The following is a 19,037-nucleotide window of genomic DNA, read 5'->3' as shown; positions in this document are numbered from 1 at the left end:
AACTCATCTTCTCATTCTCCCCTGAGCTCCTGCAACAAGCCCCATCCTTGCTTTTTCTGGTTCCCACAAGGGAACTGAGCTGTTCAGTCCCTGCTGCTCCTTTTAGCTCAGCTTGCTGGACTGTGATTGGCTGATTCTCTGCAGCCTTTCTAGACAGGCCTGGAGGACTCACCTTTATTGCTCTTTTTCCGGAGCAGGGTGTGGTAGCACAGGGAGGATTCTAGTAGGGGGCCTGAAAAAGCCTGATACGTCCCATCACACCTCACGGTGGCAGTGGAATAAAGCGTTAAAGCTGTAGGCTGCAGCCATGGGCAACTCTATAGGTTAACAAAAGAGAGATGAAGGAGGTTTCTATAAAGTGAAAGCCAAAAGAACTTTTGTTTTGCAGGCCCTAGCTAAATTATTTAGATCACAATACACCATTTTTGTGCACATTCATTTGGTGGAAACTGATAGATGCAAAGAGCCGGGACCCAGTGTTACTGCTTTGAATGCCTTATAGCTAATAAATATACTCTAATTCCTGAGCCCATTTTGTAACAGAATTTAAAGGTCAGATTTGCAGCCAACTTTATGAGCAGCCAAATGCTACACAAAAATAGGTACAGCCCTGAACATACAGTTACCGTGACTATACATGCAACCACGCTGACCTTTATATGCAGAGGACCAGTGAGCTGTGTAATTGGGAATGCAAATTAGTAATGCAAATGCACAATTTTCTTAAAACATTAACTTTTAGGGGAAAATTAGATTAACAGTAATGGCCAAATACCTCTCCTGTTCACCAGTCCAGCTCCCTTTGGTGACAGCTGGTACAATTTTAAAAAATAGCCCTACTATTTTGAAAAAGCCACAGTAGTGTTTCTGTGATAGAACTGTACAAGTTATAGGCCTGATTCACGAATGTATGGCTTCAGCTTTGTACTCACGAAAACACCATTGTCTTAGATTTTCCAAGGGGTGCAAGGGAATTATGTGACCGGCTTTTATTCAAGTTCAATGGGAGTTGAGGGCCAAACTCCCTTACCACTGAATTCTCTTGCAGTTTTATCCTTCACTTCAGAGGCAGGCCACTGCTGAGAGTGAAATCTCACTCTGAGAAACTGCTAGAGATCATAGTATTGAATTCTGAGTTTAAAATAATACTTTTATTCATTCTTTCTAGGAAAGTTATTCAACTCAGCCAAAAATTTCCCAAGACTGATTTTGTTACCGTTAACAAACTTGTAACAGATATTGTTCACATGCACACGGAGTGTTGCCACGGTGACATGATGGATTGTATGCACGAAAGGGTAAAAGAATAACTTATTTACCACTTCTGGGTTTAAAAAAGTGGGTCTTCTTCCTTCTAGTTTTGTTCCTTTTTGCTCATCTTCTGTGCATCTGTTAACTGTCTTCCAAATTAGGTGTTTAAAGCCTGAAAGATAGATACAAAGATGAGAATTTTTCATCCTCCTAAATTATCCCATGTGACTCTGTTTGCAGTGAAACAGGCAAAAAGCATAAGAGCCAAGGATGAGGTTGTGGCTACAGCAGTAGACTGGAATTCCAGAAAACTGGGTTAAGTTCCTGGCTCTGCCAAAAACTTCTTGTGTAACCTTGGGCAAATCACTTAATCTCTCATTCCCACATCTTCAAAGGTAGCTAGATATTTACTTCCCATGGGAGTTAGGCACCTAAATCCCTCCAAAGTATCTTCTACTTCCATCTTTCTTCCACTCTTTGTCTGTCTTGCCTATTTTAAGAGCTTCAAGTCTGAAACTGTCCCATACTATGGTACATATAGTTCTGTGTACAATGGGTGTGGGGGAGGGCAATGTTTCCTAATGGTTAAAGCTTTGGCTTAAGCCTTAAGGTTAAGGTTCTAGTCCCACTACTGCTGCTGGTGCCCTCGCTGCCCTTGGGCATTCATTTAATCTCTTCATGATTCAGTTTCCCACCTGTAAAATAAGGATAAAAATACTAATTAAAACCAATCCCCTTAAAAAAACACCTTGAGATGTTCAGATGAAAAACACTGTGCAACAGCTGGTAGGCAGAAATTAAGGGGCCCCTTATCTCAGCTGGGGAATTGTCCAGGCTCCATTGTATTAAAAATTGTAATTGAAGGAGGGATTTCCCACTGCCAAAGAATGAGAACAACCAAATATAAGTGCTTTTTTAAAAACATTTTACAGGTAGAGTTGACAGATTATGTCTGTTCCCATCAAGATGCCATATCAAGCAAACTCAAAGACTGCTGCGACAAGCCACTGGTGGAACGAAGTGCATGTATCATTCAGTTGGACAATGATGACAAACCTGCAGACTTGTCTCCCACAGTCAGAGAGTTCATAGAAGACAAAGATGTGTGCGACCACTTTGCCAAGGAACAGGATGCCTACCTGGCCAAGTAATGCAGCGCTCTGATGTAGCTTTGTCATTTAAGCATTGCAAGCCCAGCACCATGATTTAGAAGCCAAAACTTTGCTTGCAGAACACAGACTTGTGAGCTAAGCCAGTGTGTGGGAATGAAGTCAAAGTAAAAGCCCCTGTCTTAACTCATTAAGGCTGTGTCTAGACTGCGTTTTTTTTTCTGGAAAAAGGTACGCAAATTGCGAACCCTTTTTTTCAGCACATTCCTTCTTCCTCATGAAATGAGGTTTACAGGGATGCTGAAAAACCACGTCTGCTCATCTGTAAAAAAATTTGGAGGAGCAGACATTTTCCTTGGATGCAGCAGAGTTTTTCTGGGATACTTCTGGTATCCCGGAAAAACGCTGTAGTGTAGACATAGCCTAAGTCTGGTTTAGGCATTGAGTAGGATTATTGCAAGCAAATACAAAAAAATAGTAGACCTAATTTTCAGTGGGGTTTGCCTTTATTTTATTTGCCTTTACATTTGTCATTGGTTTTTATTAATGCATCAATAAGCCTTGATCAATGAAAGATCTGCTCTTCTCCTAGTATTACAATTCCATCATCCAGTAATTGAAATATGATGTTACTTTTGTCTCTGAAAAGGGCTTAATAGAACACTTAAAAACTCATAAAAATTAGCATAAATACAAACACTGAGATATTTGGTTTTACTCAGGTTTACCTGAATCATTTTTTTTAGAGACAGGGAAACTCCCCCTTCCCTCTCCCCCCCCCCCCCGCAAAAAAACCCCCCAAACAAACAACAGATCCTCCAATGCTGCTGAAATTGAGAATGGGTAGAATGGGAGCAAATGTGGAACATCTGATTTCATGAGTGTTCTGCTATTTGGGTTGGTACAGCATGTCCAAGAACAGAGTAAAAAATCTCTAGTTTCTGGTGCTGTCCTTTCCAGTCCCAGTTTATGATTCAACCATAAAGTTGAACATGCCTAAAGCAACCCAAATTTTATTGAAGCATGTCTACTTTAGTCAGATTCTGGCTTTGAATCTACTCCCATTGTAATCACTATCAACATTTTCATTGGCATTAATGGAAGCATGATCATATTCAAAATTATACCCAAACACTGTTTAGATCAACAGTGAAATACAATGCTTTAGTTTTGAAAGTGGTAGCCAACATATCTTCTGGACCAAAGACTTGGTTAGTATAAACCGATTATGTCACTTGAATTACACCATATGCAACATCTGAGGACTTAGCTCCTTTGTTTGAAATAATTTCACTAGCACTTAAATGTGATACAAAATGGCTAAAGCTAAGCTATGCATTTTTAAAATGTTTTATAGTTAGAGCAGTTAGAAATTTCTTTAACCCGCTTTTTGATGAAAACTATCATTTTCAACTTTCTCCACAGTTTTTCAGTTTTTAATCCCCCAACTAAAAAATGGAAAAGCCTTTTTAATGTTTTCAAAATCCAAAAATGTTTTATTTGTTATGAACATTTGAAAAAAAATCTCATAGCAAAAAATTAGCCCATATTGAAAAAAAATCTTCTTTTTCAAAATTTTCATTTGCAATAGAATATATTTCTCAACCAGTTCAAGGAACAGACAGTTTACTTTACTGGAACAAGAGGTGCTCAGCACCTAAGCAGGAGCAGGATCAATAACTGCCTACCAAAATAAACAAACAAACTAACAAACAAATAAATAAATAGCGCATCTTTACAAGCAAGCAAGAAAGAAAGTCAGCATTTATGGTCAGTGGCCACAAATTATACATTAATCCTGTGCTAGAATAGGGCCAAATTATTCATTAACGGCTTCTAACTTAACCTATTGTATTTAATCAAATACATTAAAAAATATATCTTCAGCCATACTGGCTAATTGAATCCTGAGACAAAAAAAGCAGCTTATCATCAACATTCACTGTTTTTATGCTTTAACCGATCTGAGCTGATGATAATAAGCTGGCATTGGATGGGGCGAAAGGCAGGAATTGGTCAGAGAAATGTGGGATAGTTCAGCTACGAGTTATTGGTCTAGACTCACCAGGTGGAAGGCGATGGCCTGTGTTCTGCAGGGGGGTCAGATTACATTACAGTAATGGGGACCATTTAGCCTTTAAAAATCTATACATCTTTGATGGGCCCTACTTGCTAATGCTGATCTCTTCCATGTGTTACAGATTTGTCTACGAATATTCAAGACGACACCCTGAGTTCTCTGTTCAGATGCTTTTAAGAGTTGGGAAAGGCTACCAGGAATTACTGGAAACCTGCTGCAAAAGCGCTAACCCCCCTGAATGCTACGGCAAAGGGGTGGGTATCACTGCACTTCAGCAGGAGGCTTGAGTGAAATGCACAAACTCTCCTGGTCTGATGCGGATTGAGGCATGAGGTGGAAGCATTTCTACTCTCCTGCACTGCAGTGACACCTTTTGGCTTCCTAGAGGAGGAGAAGAGCTGTGATGAGGCTTTCCGCTCTCCAGTATGCGGGAAGGCAATTATTTGCCTTCCATTATTTGAACGATGTGTGGTTTGTGGGGGAATGGACATCCGATTCAGGGCAGGATCTGCATACTCACTGGCAGCTGGAGAAACTAGAAGCCCTCTTCTGCTCCCCCAGGGCTAGAGTGAGCTAGCTATTCAACCAGGAGCAGGTAGCTGGGAGGGGACTCCTGCCCTTTTAGGTGAAGTCCCCCTCTCTTGGAAAACAGGAAGTAGAGGAGGACAACTACAGAGGCCTCTCTGCTTGTTTGCGGGGGGTGCACTCTTGAGTCCTACACCACTAATTCCTCTCCCCCTTCCTTGCGCCTCCCTGTGGATGACTCCTCGTGGGCTGCTCTATCTGTGATCTTCACAGGGGCAGAAAGAGGGAGCTGCCAAGGAAGGGAGATCTCAGTTCCGTGAAATCCCTGAGATTTTTCAGGCTTTGGCAGGCTCCAACCAACAAATCTCTCAACATCCCTAATGCAACCTCTGTGCACTCACTGGGTTGTCCCAACATCGGTCAGCACGACCAGGAGCTCCCCTTGTGGCAGTTTGGGTTCCCATGACCCATCGGGATGTGGCCCTGTACACTCATAAAATCAGTTGTTTCAGAGAGGTAGGGAGGTTATGGGCTATGCACTGGTTATGCTCAGCTAGTTGAAGTTTCAGAGAGTGGATGGAAATTCTAATGCAAGCAGCAGAGATATGAGTATATGTCAGATACCAGGAAGCTGTGGCTAATGAAAGCTGTATTGTGGTACGATAATATTCTGCATTGGACGCTAATGTCTTTAACAATATACTACATTGTTTTTCAGGAAGAAATCCTCAAAAAACAACTTCAGGAAACCCAGGAATTGCTAAAGGCAAATTGTAACCGCTACAAGGAATTGGGAGAGTACCTTCTCCAAAATCAGTATGCGTTTTTTGTTTGTTTGTTTCCTAATGAGCATCCAACCCATGTTAAATAACAGGGGACCATATACTCTGCTGGTTCAAGTCAGTGAGCAGCAATTGATTTCCAAAGAGCTAAGCTGATTTACGCTGGCCAAAGGTCTGGTGTAAATAACTTGAGGATTTGTCAAGGGGAATATGTCCATATTTCAACTAATGAAGTATGGTGTTAATACATTGTTAAACTGCTTGGTCTCCTGTCTATAATACAGGTTAAGTTTCCTAATTGCTACCATGTGCAATTACATTCTGGCTGAAATCTGAGCCCTGAGCTCTGACTTAAAAGACATAATCTGGCTCAAAGTAAATTGCTTTGCCCTTTCTCACAGGCTCCTGGTCTCTCTCTCTCTCTCTGGCTGTGTCTACACTGGCACCAAAGCGGCCACTCTTGCGCAAAAACTTGCTGCCTATCTACACTAGCCGCGAGTTCTCGTGCAAGTAAACTGATGTTCTACTGTATAAAATCAGGGCTTCTTGCGCAAGAACTATGATGCTCCCTCTCAGGAATAAGCCCTCTTATGCAAGAGTTCTTCCAGAAGAGGCCAGTGTAGACAGGCAACATGAATTTCTTGCGCAAGAAAACCCGATGGTTAAAATGGCCATCAGAGCTTTCTTGCACAAGAGAGCATCTACACTAGCATGGATGCTCTTGCGCAAAAGCACATGCCAGTGTAGACGCTCTCTTCTGGAAGAGTTTTTGCACAAGATCATGCCAGTGTAGATGTAGCCCCCATGTATACGGCAAATATGCCCCACTAATTGTGTAGCAAAGGGACCAAAGCTTGAATAGCCAGAACAATGGCCTTATCCCACCGTGTCAGGGTTGATGAACATTAGGATGCAGGGAGCATGGACAAGCTTACGCTGTTGCTGGTTTGGGCCCTAGTCCATCAAGGTTCTCAAGCAGAGGAAAATGTAAGCAGGGGAGTTCTCCAACTGAAGTCAATCATATTACTCACGTGCTTAGTGCTAGGCACCTTGCTGAATCAGGCCCTTCTTCTCTGAAGAGATGTACAGAATGTGCTGCACTGAGAGGGTATGTCTACACTTCATTCCTCTCTCTCTTGAGAGGAATGCAAATGCAGACACCTGAAATTGCATATGAAGTGGGGATTTAAATATCCCGCACTTCATTTGCATAATTGCACTATGGTGCTATTTCAAAATAGCACTATTTCGAGAGAAAAAACGGGGTTATCTCGAGATAAAACTCTTTCCTCAAAATAACCCTTACTCCCATTTTTTTCTCTCGAAATAGCGCTATTTTGAAATAGAGCCATAACATGATTATGCAAATGAAGCATGGGATATTTAAATCCCTGCTTCATTTGCAATTTCGGGTGTCTGCATTTGCATTCCTCTCTCAAGAGAGGAATGAAGTGTAGACATTCTGCCTATGTCTACACTGGCGGGTTGTTGTACCAGAAGTATGCAAATGAGGCTAAGCGTGGAATATTGTCGAGCCTCATTTGCATACCTAATGAACCGCCATTTTTGCGGAAGATGCTCTTGCGCTAGAAGGAGCTGTCTACACTGCCCCTTCTTGCGCAAGAAAAACCCTCTTGCGCAATGCCGTTATTCCTGAAAATCATCAGCGTAGCAGCATTGCTCAAGAGGGTTTTTCTTGTGCAAGAAGGGGCAGTGTAGACAGCTCCTTCTAGCGCAAGAGCCTCTTCCGCAAAAATGGCGGTTCATTAGGTATGCAAATGAGGCTCGACAATATTCCACGCTTAGCCTCATTTGCATACTTCTGGTACAACAACCCGCCAGTGTAGACATAGGCAGAATGTCTACACTTCATTCCTCTCTTGAGAGAGGAATGCAAATGCAGACACCCGAAATTGCAAATGAAGCAGGGATTTAAATATCCCATGCTTCATTTGCATAATCACGTTATGGCTCTATTTCAAAATAGCGCTATTTCGAGAGAAAAAAATGGGAGCCTCTGAGTCTGGCCCCTCTCAAATCAAAACAGGCCTTGGGAACAGGAGAAATGTCCCAGTAAACCTGGCTTGACCATCAACCTGTTAACCTTTGACTTCATAATTATTGTTTGTCTTGCCACACTTGCTAATGATCATAAACATCAGGCTAGATGCTCTGATTTACAGCAGCTGAGGATTTGGCTCATTAATTGCTAGCCTGCTGGACCAGCTGTAACTGGAAGATTGTTTTTTCAGGCTCCTTGTCCTGTACACCAAGAGGATGCCTCAGCTGTTACCTGAAGAGCTGCTCCAGTTCACAAAGCAAATGGCAGCCCTTGGGGGCAAGTGCTGCCAGCTCAGTGAAGACAAAGTATTTCCTTGTGCAGAGGGACATGTGAGTATATTTCTTTCCTTGTCTCAGTCCCACTTTTCCTGGAGATTGTGCTGTCACCTCAACATTCCCAACCTCCAGCTATCCAGAGGAACACAAGACCAGCCATACTGGGTCAGACCAAAAGTCCGACTAGCCCAGTATCCCGTCATCCAACAATGGCCAATGCCAGGTGCCCCAGAAGGAGTGAACATAACAGCTAATCATCAAGTGATTGCTCCCGTCACACAGTCTCAGCTTCTGACAAACAGAGGCTAGTGACACCATTCCTGCCTATCCCGGCAAATAGCCATTGAGGGACCTAACCTCCATGAATGTATCTAGGGTTTTTTTGGAACCTTGTTAAAGTCCTGGTCTTCACAATGTCCTTTGGCAAGGAGTTTCACACGTTCACTATGTTGTGTGAAGAAAAACTTCCTTTTGTTTGTTTTAAACCTGCTCCCTATTAATTTCATTTGGTGATCCCTAGTTCTTATATTGTGAGAATAAATAAATAACTTTTTCTTATTCACTTTTTCCATGCCAGTCATGATCTTATAGACCTCTATCATGTCCCCCCTTAGTCTCCTATTTTCTAAGCTGAAAAGTACCAGTCTTATTAATCTCTCCTCATATGGCAGCTGTTCTGAACCCCTAATCATTTTTGTTGCCCTTTTCTGAACTTTTTCCAATGCCAAGATACCTTTTTTTGAGATGAGGCGACCACATCTGCATGCAGTATTCAAGATGTGGGCATACCATGGATTTATAGAGGGGCAATAAGATATTCTCTGTCTTATTCTCTATCCCTACAGCCTACAGAGAATTTCTAACTCAGAAGCCCCATGTGGTAGCAAAAGGAATGATTGGTCACTGACTTGGCCTTGAGGTATAGGGCCAGATGTTGAGGTGGTGTAAACAGGCATATTACCATTGAAGTCATTTGATTTATACTGATTCACACCTGCTGAGGATCCAGGCTATAGTTTTGCAAACAAAACTGTCAGGCTACAGTTAGGCATATCCTTTGCTGAATCAGGGCATTAGTTTATGTAATGAAATTCTGACCCTGTTCTCATTCTGGTTAGCAGAATGTGTCTCCTGCATAGCTTGGGGGCAGAACCAGGCTCTGAGCATATATGACCTGGCTAAGACTTTGCTCCCTTGGGATGATTAACTTTTTATATCATTCTTCCCTCTCTGATACATCAATCTCATGGGCCAAATAATTAAAAGGGCCATAGATTAGCGTGCAGGGTTGGTTTTTTTTGCTTTTGTTTTTGCAAGTGTTACACCCACAAATCCATAGTGGTTCAAACAAATCATATGCACGTGTAAATTCTATAACCTGTGTGCTCAGATGACAATGCATAACATTACATATGCACGGAGGTTGCTGTTTGAAAATCTGGCCCCATTTTGTGTTGATGGCACTCAGCTTTCAATAGAAATTTGGGGCTGGTACTTTCTTTTAAGAAATTTGCTGAAGATTTTAATGGTGTTTGTAAGTTTGAAACCCTGGTGAGTTTATCAAGGATAGCATGTGCCCATTACTTTTTTTTAACATGCCAATGTAAAAAATCAATTCTCTCTCTCTCTACAGCTTGATCTTATTCTTGGACAAATATGTAGGAGACACTATGCCAGTCCTATAAATTCTAATGTCTGTAAATGCTGCAGTAGCTCCTATGCTCTCAGAAGGCCATGCATTGGTGCATTGGGAATTGATGAGAAGTATGTGCCCGTGCCATTGACTCCTGATCTGTTCGCCTTCCATGAAGATTTGTGTGCCACTGAAGAGGCGGCGCTACAGAGAAGCAAGCAGAAGTAAGATATGCCTGTTTATTCTGTTTGCCTCAGCTTCTCTACCACTATCCTGCTAATTCACCCTCTTCGTGTCTACCCAGCTTTCTCTTGCTCCTCCTGCTTCTTCTTCTTCCTTCACAACCCTTGTTAAAAACTCCTTTTTCCAGAAATATTTACTTCACCAGTTCCCCATATTGCCACCTCTTCATCCTGTTTCAGTTTCTTGTTTGCTCTTTGTGTCCTAGTCTGCCTTCCATCATAAGCAACTCACTTTTAAATTAGGTGTCTACGTTGGTATTTAGACAGCTAGGATATCAGTGGGACGCGTGCTCCTAAGTCACATAAGTGCAGCTGAAAATATCCTTCAGGTGTGACGTTTCAAAGCTGATCATCATTTTATTTTGGGGTGTCCAAGATAGAAGCTGAAAGAGGTCTGCTTTTTTTAGAAGGGGGTTCTCAAAATCAAACGCTTGTCCCAAGCTCAAAAACCAAATGATGAATATTATCAGTTTTGAAATTTTAGGACTCTAAATACTCTTATCTGGACCCTAAATCTGCACACAAGTTCCTAAAATGGGCATTTATGGACATTAAAACAATCAGCTTTGTAAATAGAGCAGTTTATGGTACTTATATGGCCCTGTAATTTAGTATCGCAATACCTCAAAATCTCTGAGGTCTTTAGCCCAAGACACCTGTGAGGTGGCACAATATTATTTCCCTTCCATACAGGGGGAACTGAACCACTGATGGCATGTCTACACAGAAGTTTAGAGCAAGCTGCCCAGGGGGGCTAGCATGAATGCTCTAAACATAGTGGTACAGACAGTTGGAAGCCTGGAATTTAGGCTCTGAAGCCACCTCCTCTCTCGTCTTCAGAACCTGAAATGCAACTTCAAATTGTACACATCCAGGTCACGCAGAAAATCAGCAGTAGAGCAGGCAATGAAGCTGGTCCTCAAAAGTGGTAGAACCCACAAGTTTCTTCCTCTTCAGTGATACACCTTAGAACTAAGGAGACCTAGGTTCTTAGCATGCCATCTTTTCTTCCCCCTGACAGCAAGTGAGGAACCGTATCTCTTCCCATTGCTGGAAACAGGCACCCTGGCAACTAACTTTCTTCCCCTGAGAGCTGTGTCTGCATGGGGACAATGTCAACCAAATGCACAGCTTTTGGTGCCTGCAGCTAGTTGGTCTGGCATGTCAGTCAAGTTGCTGGTCTTCCCGTCTCCTCCAAATTAGGTCATACACCTGACCCAAGCAGGCAGAACTCCGAAGTGCTATGTGTGTGGATAGAGGCTTCTTCTCCTTGGAGCCACCAAAGTTTCGGGTGGCTACAAAAACATTTCCACAACTGAATACACGCTCAGGGCCAATCAACTCTCAAAGCCAAAAGTTACTACATTGTACTGAGGTATGGTGAAAAGATTTCTACTTACCTTGCCTGATCTTCCATGTAGTAGTGACTAAGTCCAGTGAAATGACACAAAAGAAAGGCAGTGACAATTTAACTCTGAAATAAGGAGTTTTGTAAGTCATGTGTTATATCTTCAGGCTAAGTGGTCATTACTGTGGTTTGTTCTCCTTTCAGACTTCTCATCAACCTCGTCAAATATAAGCCCACCATTACAGAAGAACAACTGAAGACCATTATTGAGTCTTTTATTACCATGAGAGAAAAGTGCTGCAAAGCAGAAAACCATGAGACATGCTTTGGAGAAGAGGTAGCTCACTTTTTCTCTCACATATCTTTAATCAAAAGTGAAAGCAGGGTCGGGAAGGAATTTTCCTCCAGGGTAGATTGGCAGAGGCCCTGGAGGTTTTTCGCCTTCCTCTGTAGCATGGGGCATGGGTCACTTGCAGGAGGATTCTCTGCATCTTGGGGTCTTTGAACCATCGTTTCAAGGACTTCAATATCTGAGATATAGGTGAGGGGATTAGTCTAGCAATGGGTGGGTGAGATTCTGCGGTCTGCATTGTGCAGGGGGTCATCCTAGATGATCATAATGGTCCCTTCTGACCTTAAAGTCTATGAATCTATGAATCAGCTAGTCAGAATGGCTCTACTTAAGTTTTTAAAGAAGAAACCAGATTGCCTTCACTTAAATATATGAACTCCAAGATGCCAAAGAATGCAAATTTGCCTGCGTCTAAGTATTAACCTTTTGACCATATCCAGAAGCTTACAGAACAGACCCAGCATTTTTAGCTTAGTGGGTCTGAAGGCTGTTGAACACTTTCCTGATGCAGGACTGAAGACAGGTTCTCAAATCTAATCTAACAGTTTCTCCAGGGTGGTAATTTCTAATTTAATTTCTCTTTCCAAAAGCCCAGCTCTTAGACAGGTAGAAAAATAGTCCTAAAAGTTAGGTGAAAGCAGTTGTTTCCAAAATATTAAGTGATTGAATTTCTCAGTTTCTTTCACCTAGCTCCATTTCTCACCCTGTCTCCCCATTCTTTTCCATATTGGTTTAGATCAGAGGTAGAGAATTTATGGCCCAGGGGCTGGCTCTGGCCCCTGACTTGCCTGCATCTGGCCCCTGAGGCTACTGCACCCTCCCTGCCACTCAGACCACACCACAAGCCAGCTTCCAGGCAGCTCCCCCACCCCACACTGAATCCCTTGTTTTTGACCCCACCCCAGGACCTAGCAGGGCCCACAAAATCTACTAGGCTCTGGTATGTGAGTGTCTTTCTGCTTCTCAATCGGGGGCCACATCAGTGACATTGGTTGTTGTTTTTTCTCACTTTTGAGCAGTACAAATGATTTTTCTGTGGGTCAGCAGCCCCTGACCCAAAAAAGGTTCCCCTCCCCTGGTTCAGATTCATTTAATGATATCACACAACCACCTCCTTTTGCTTCTCTCTTCTCCTCACCTTATTTCTGTGCATCTTTTTCTTGTACTCTCCCATTTTTTGTATATTCCTGAGTTGGAATTTAGTTACCAATCCCATTTCCAATGTTCTGGGTGAAAAGCCAATGGTAAAATCCCACTCTCTCTTCTAAAGCTGGAGTTGGCTCAGCAATGCTAAGGAGTAAAAGGCAGTAAATGCTCATTTTTATCAACATAGAAAAGATTGTGGACTCCAAATCCACACACCATGCGGATCCGTAGAGCCTGAAAGGCCATTTTTACAGTCCTTTTTCAGAGTCCAACTGCACTGTAAATACTTTTCTAACAATTTCAGTGTCTTTCAATGAAATCTCAGTTTAAGAGTAGCAACTTGAACTGGTAAATACAGTGAGATCTTTTTGTTTCAGAGTTGATCCAAGTGAAAAAAGGAATGGTATGAAATTTCATTGAGAGATAATGCTGCAACTTTGTGTTCTGTAGATGTAAACTTCTGGATATGGTCAAATACAACTGTATGCTTTTAAATGACAGGAAATGCTCCTGAAGTTAGTGTGCATATATTATCTGTCCAATATACAATCTCATCCTGGATTCTCTGATCTATGAATGTTTGTGTCTTTTTCACCCTCAGGGCCCAAAACTGATAGAAGCAAGTCAGGCTACATTGGCAGCATAAAACATCTCAGGTAATCTTAGCGGGGAACATGCTCTGAATTACATAAAGGAGTAACAGAATTTAATAGGCTGCCTATTCTAAGTGTCCATAACATGTGATTTGGAACCTGAGAACTGCCATGATGGAAAAGATTATGGAGCAGAATCTCAGCTGCTGTAAACTGCCATAGCTCTGTTGAATCAGTGGAGCTGTGACAATTCACACCAAGAGAGGCTCTATTCCTAATAATTAATCTGCTATCAAGTCTCCTACAGTGACCTCAAAGAAAGACAAAAATGCTCTGTAATGCATCTGGCCACCTGCGGAACTCTAAGCCCAGTCTAGACACAATTGCATCAGTTGAACTAGAGGCATGCTTTTTATTATCAGTTTCATTCAACTGCTGCAAAAAGCGATGATAAATTGATGGACACCTGGCTTACATCAAATTAGCTCAAAAATGATTATGGACAGGGAAATAAGCTGAAGAATGCAACTGAAACCCAAAATGAAGAGTGTCCATCCAGGGTTTTGTATCACTTTAACTAAATGGTGTAGAAAAATGATTTAAATTAAACTGGTACGTCTGTGTGTAGAAAAGTCTCCTGTATCGTGGAGCTAGGGCTTTTTCTTATTCCAGAGTTATTCTGTGCAACAAAAGAACTGAAGGGCATTATAGTTTTTAGCTTAGCTAGTGGAACTGTAGAGTCCATTGATTTATAGTGTGTAATGGCCAGTTCCTTAACCCCTTTTAAATCCCCTTTGTGTCATTGCACAATAATAATTATAATAGGTTAACTAAGTGTTTTAATAGCATTTTGTTCAAAGTACAGTACAGATTCACAACTTTAATGTGCTAGTGTACACGAGGCTGCAAAAGTGCAAGGGGAACGGTAAAGCTGCCGGGAGGCATCTGAAGAGTCTCTTGCTGGGCACCCTGAACAGATGGAGAGCTAATGGCTGGCATAAAGACAGAGCAAGGACATGCTGAACACAACGTGCAGCACTCTGGTGAAGTGGCTCCCTGGAAACCTCTCTGAGGTTGTTGTAACTTGCAACAGGGGCAGTCTTGGAACCCCTGTTGGTTCATATCAGTGCACAAGAAGATATGTGATGCCATCAAATACCAAAAGATAAAGTCCCTAAAAGAAAATCTGTCTTCCCAATGGTTTGCAGAGAGAAACCTTGGTGTTCAGATTTAATTAGGCTCATTTAAAGTGATTAATCTCTACCCCAAATAAAAAGTCACGTTCTTGCTTACCACTGTACATAACTAATTTTTCTCATTTTTCCTAGCTCACCGGTGGAAGGCGATAAAATTCATCTCTGCCCTGTTTACTGTATTTGCTTGCTTTCTTGTTAGTTGTCACTGTCATAGTCCTCTGATTCAAAGAAACAAAGGCAATTTTGCTTTCACGTTCATCTCTCATTGCTGCCTTACATCCCAATAATGAATAAAGCTTTGAATAAACTCTTCCTTTGTCCTGGCCAGGTGATTCATCATAGCAGACAATCTCTAAAACAATTCTTACAACATCACTGGCACATTTGCAAATAGCTGGTATCATTACAAACTGGTAGCTTTGTTCCTTTAACAGTTCAGGCCAAGAGGACATTGCAGAAAATCTATCCAGGCTCACACCAGGCAGGCTTCATAGTTATTTTTATAGTGCCCCAGTGTGTTAGATGCTCTACAAACCTGGGGAGGTGTTTGCCCCGAATAACTTACAACTGACATACACAGCATACAGACAAAGGAAAGAGAAGGAAGTTCATCACACGACACTACTCTTAAAGGATGTACTTGATTTTCAATCTCAACAAAGCCAGTGGGGTGTTATGCTTAAAATTAGGCATGTGCTTTGCTTCTTTGCTGAATCACCACCACATTTTCTTCTTTTCTGCTTTCTTTTATTTTAAAGTCTTTTCCATATGTCTGGTTCTTCAAAAAAGAATACTTACCTCCTTTATTTTTCCTTTGTATTTCACACATTGAGTTTTTCATATAGTAGAAATAAAACAAACATAAGAGTAACTTTTTTTTAAAAGGCTCATTACCAAGCAGGAATATCACACTAGGTCCTGTGATTTCTGAGAGTGATGCATTGTCCCAATAAACTCAAGTGTAACTTACTAGGGTCAGTGTGAGGGGCTGTTTTTCTACAGCCTCTCTCACACATCAGTGTTTCAAAAATAAAAGCATGGGCTTCAATAGTGTCTGCCCATAATCTTGCAGCACCAAATGGAAGATAAATTTGACATGTAGGACAATAAGCACAATGAGAGGGTAACCAAGGCCTATGTGGATACATTTATTTTCCCCTTAATAGAAGCATTACTTTAAATGTTATAAGGATAACTGGAAGTGAACCTGTTTTCCTCCCTCATATCCTTTGTAAAGACTAATTTTTACTCTCATCATATATCCATTGGAATTGGATTAATTAATTTGAAAATATACCTATTATAGTTAAAGTACCTTAAATCTAGCCACTTATATTCCATTGGGCCAATTTTGCAATTTTTATATACATGCAAAACTGCCCTCTATTCAAACCTGATTTGGTTAAACAATTAAAGCCAATAGATTTAAGAACTCACTTAAAGTCAAGCGAAATCAAAAGTGCTTTGCTGAATTAAGAACAGTGTGCATGTAGGGACCAGTCCTGATATATTCCCAGCCATTTTCCATATGGTCTGCACATTGATGTGCTTTTATATCTAAGCAAGGTCAATGAATTAACAAGTTATTTACTTATTCCCACAATATAAGAACATGGGGTCACCAAATGAAATTAATAGGTAGCAGATTTAAAACAAACAAAAAGAAGTTTTTCTTCATTCAGCGAACAGTCAATCTATGGAACTCCTCGCCAAAGGATGTGGTGAAGACTAGGACTTTAACAGGGTTCAAAAAAGAGCTAGATAGATTCATGAAGGTTAGGTCCATCATTCGCTATCAGACAGGATGGGTAGGAATAGTGTCCCTAGCCTCTGTTTGTCTGGAAATGGATGACAGGAGAGGGAACATGTGATGATGATGAGTTACTAATATTTTAATCAGTCAACATTTTCATACTCTGTATTCATAAATAAACTACTCAACAGTTACTAGGCTGAATCCCATAGGCCATTCTACATAAATCTCATTACAAAATTTTTCAAAGATATAATGCACTGGATATATTGCAAATCATGGAAGGAAATCAGAGTTACAAAAAATACATTTTTGTATTAAAATTAAAAACAATACAATACATTCTTTAGCCACTATAAATAAGATCAGATCATTTTTCTTTCTTTCCCTGCGGCTCCCTTCCCACACTGACTTCCAAAACTAAATGGAAGCAAGGGTTGCCTACTGCAGTCATCATGGTGAGTGTACATACCTGATAATGCTCCCATTGAAAACAAGGACAATTTTCTATTGACTTGAATGGAAGCAGGTGTAGGCTGTTGGTGTGAAGGTGTGAGGACCCAGAAGTACAGTGGCGTGGAATTAGGCAGTTTTTGGCAACAGGGATTTATGCAAACCACCTAAGTTTTCACTTCCATAACCATGTGAGTGCTGTGTTCCATTTAGTACTTCACATTTGTTCAGACAGAGCAATGGTTCAGTCCAGCTAAAACAGGCGTTTTGTAACTTCTAATCAGCCAGTAGGCTTGTACTCTAGTTACATTAATATAAGAATACCTCGGTATGTTGTAGTGCCATCTAACCAGTGCCAAAGATTATACCACATCTTTACGTGAACTCAAAACTCAATGTGAAACTCAACTAAAACTGTGACTTGTGCTTGGTTTTAGGTGGAAACAACACAATCATTTAATGTATTTGGTCTTGGCATAAAATCATAAGCTGGTCCAGACTTTATTGAAATGTGGCCTACCTTTACAAGCCTACACCTTTTGGCTCAAATTTCCCATTTTTAAGGCTCGGCAATGAAACTTCCATATGTCTCCGTTCAAATACTGCAGCAGCACCTGTATACATCCATTTATGGGCTTAAGGCATTGACAGTTCTAGATCTGCAATATTTAAAACTAAGTATTCTTGACTGCTGAATGGTTTTAGCCAAAAAATAAGACCTTAATAAAAGACACATAGTTAGGGTTACAAGACGTTGTACATTAAAATAAACTAGTTCCTGATAACAAATCATTCCCGTTAACACAGGTGAATTTCAATTTTGATACACCATCCAAGTTACAGTATCTCAAGAGTAAAGTGGTTATTTATATTTATCTAATTTATTTTACTGTGTTGTACAGGAGCATATTCTGCATTATGGCACAGAACCCCCCCAATGTTTGTAATCTCCAGAAGTAAATGGCAACTCAGCATAGGCTACAGAAGCCATATGAAAGAAAGCAAACACAGCATGATAAGAGAGAGCAGCGAGTTACTCTTGTGAATTATATGGTCTTTGTTTACTGCCTGGCACGTTTGGCCTTAGCAAAATGCTTGAGGTGCAGGAGCCAGTCGAATGATATTAAAGAAGAAACGGACACAGATTGTTTTGTGGCCACAAAATGCCTGAGCCCTCAGGGACATGGGTGAATTATGCTAGTCCGCCCCCGCAGTACTCACTGGGATTGTACTGCCTACACATATTTTTACCTGCTGAACACAGCCCACCTCAGCCTCTAAGCAAAAAGAAGGAACAAGGAAAGGGGAAATAATCCATTTCTTATCCCAGAGAAAATACCTCTCGTGCAGTCTTTATGAAATTGATCAAATATAACAATGTTTAGAGAGAACTCATTACACAGTTCCTTAAAAAGGAGTTTCAGGTGAAAAATTAATCCCTTATTTTTAGTCAATTGATTAAAATAAAAGCATGAGTGGAAGAGTCTTTTTCAGATATTATCATTCAAGCTAAACCTGCAAAGGTCTGATTTACAAAGATAAGGGAATTGGGCACCTACATTCCATCAATTTTTAAAGAGATTTATCTACATCACCCGCTTAGGTGCCTAAATACCTTTGTAAATCTGACCCTAGATCCTTTAATGAACATCCTCAGACTCAGATTAATAAACTCTTAGACAGATTGATGAACACCCTCAGACTCCAATTAAACAATTCTTCTAAAGCAGACAGCCTATGACATTATTTTCAGTTTTCTGTAGGATTCTTAATCCATCTGGATGATTACGATATATCTCTATATTCACAATGCTCTGGCTTGTGGGTTGCAAATGGACAAGTTTCAAAGGTGTGCCCTTTTAATGGACTTTTCTCCTTTCTGAAGTTTCAAGTTACATAAGTGGTCACAATGGCAGAGCCCCTGCTAGAGAAGAATACGGGTTTTATCAGCTCTTCTTAATTCCCATTCAGAATGCTACAGAGTTTGTTTTCAGTCCCATTTGAAAAGTTACCAGAAACAAACCCCACTCAACTTTAGAGGCCCATGTGCTGTACAGATCACAGTTATGGCACGTTCTCAATATTTCCAAAGATATAAGGAATAGAAAATTAAGTCTCCTATGGCTTAGAGGAAGTGTGTGATCAGCAGCAGAGTGTGATGTTATACAGCAGTCTCCGTTTTTATTAACCTTTTACTGTTAAGGTGCTGGAGTATTATATCCTTCTCCCTATTGTAT

At 40.9% G+C, this 19,037-nt stretch overlaps 2 protein-coding genes across 7 annotated transcripts in view; one reads left to right on the top strand and one right to left on the bottom strand.

The window, feature by feature from the left end:
* The window catches only part of LOC102455564 (alpha-fetoprotein), a 24,327-nt gene extending 9,423 nt beyond the window's left edge, over window positions 1-14,904 (top strand). The window contains exons 7-15 of the mRNA XM_006125401.3: window positions 1,169-1,298; window positions 2,184-2,398; window positions 4,562-4,694; window positions 5,684-5,781; window positions 8,000-8,138; window positions 9,718-9,941; window positions 11,512-11,644; window positions 13,407-13,461; window positions 14,727-14,904. Of these exons, the coding sequence (XP_006125463.1) occupies window positions 1,169-1,298; window positions 2,184-2,398; window positions 4,562-4,694; window positions 5,684-5,781; window positions 8,000-8,138; window positions 9,718-9,941; window positions 11,512-11,644; window positions 13,407-13,451 (1,117 nt within the window). The 3' untranslated portion in view covers window positions 13,452-13,461; window positions 14,727-14,904. The remainder of the gene's footprint in view (window positions 1-1,168; window positions 1,299-2,183; window positions 2,399-4,561; window positions 4,695-5,683; window positions 5,782-7,999; window positions 8,139-9,717; window positions 9,942-11,511; window positions 11,645-13,406; window positions 13,462-14,726) is intronic.
* RASSF6 (Ras association domain family member 6) overlaps window positions 1-19,037 on the bottom strand; it is an 80,609-nt gene that overhangs the window by 13,526 nt on the left and 48,046 nt on the right. For 4 of the 6 annotated variants that reach the window (XM_025185814.2, XM_075929373.1, XM_025185817.2 and 1 more), the window contains one exon: window positions 14,750-19,037. In XM_025185814.2, coding sequence (XP_025041599.2) covers window positions 18,962-19,037 — 76 coding nt within the window. In that variant the 3' untranslated portion in view covers window positions 14,750-18,961. Of the gene's footprint in view, window positions 1-172; window positions 318-1,319; window positions 1,424-14,749 lie in introns of those variants that run through there. The other 2 variants (XR_012903948.1, XR_012903949.1) reach the window with 1 other exon arrangement.

The sequence above is a fragment of the Pelodiscus sinensis genome, chromosome 5 (assembly GCF_049634645.1).
Source record: "Pelodiscus sinensis isolate JC-2024 chromosome 5, ASM4963464v1, whole genome shotgun sequence".
Classification (NCBI taxonomy): domain Eukaryota; kingdom Metazoa; phylum Chordata; order Testudines; family Trionychidae; genus Pelodiscus; species Pelodiscus sinensis.
The sequence above is the reverse complement of the archived record's forward strand: the minus strand, read 5'-3'. Positions and strand labels throughout refer to the sequence as shown.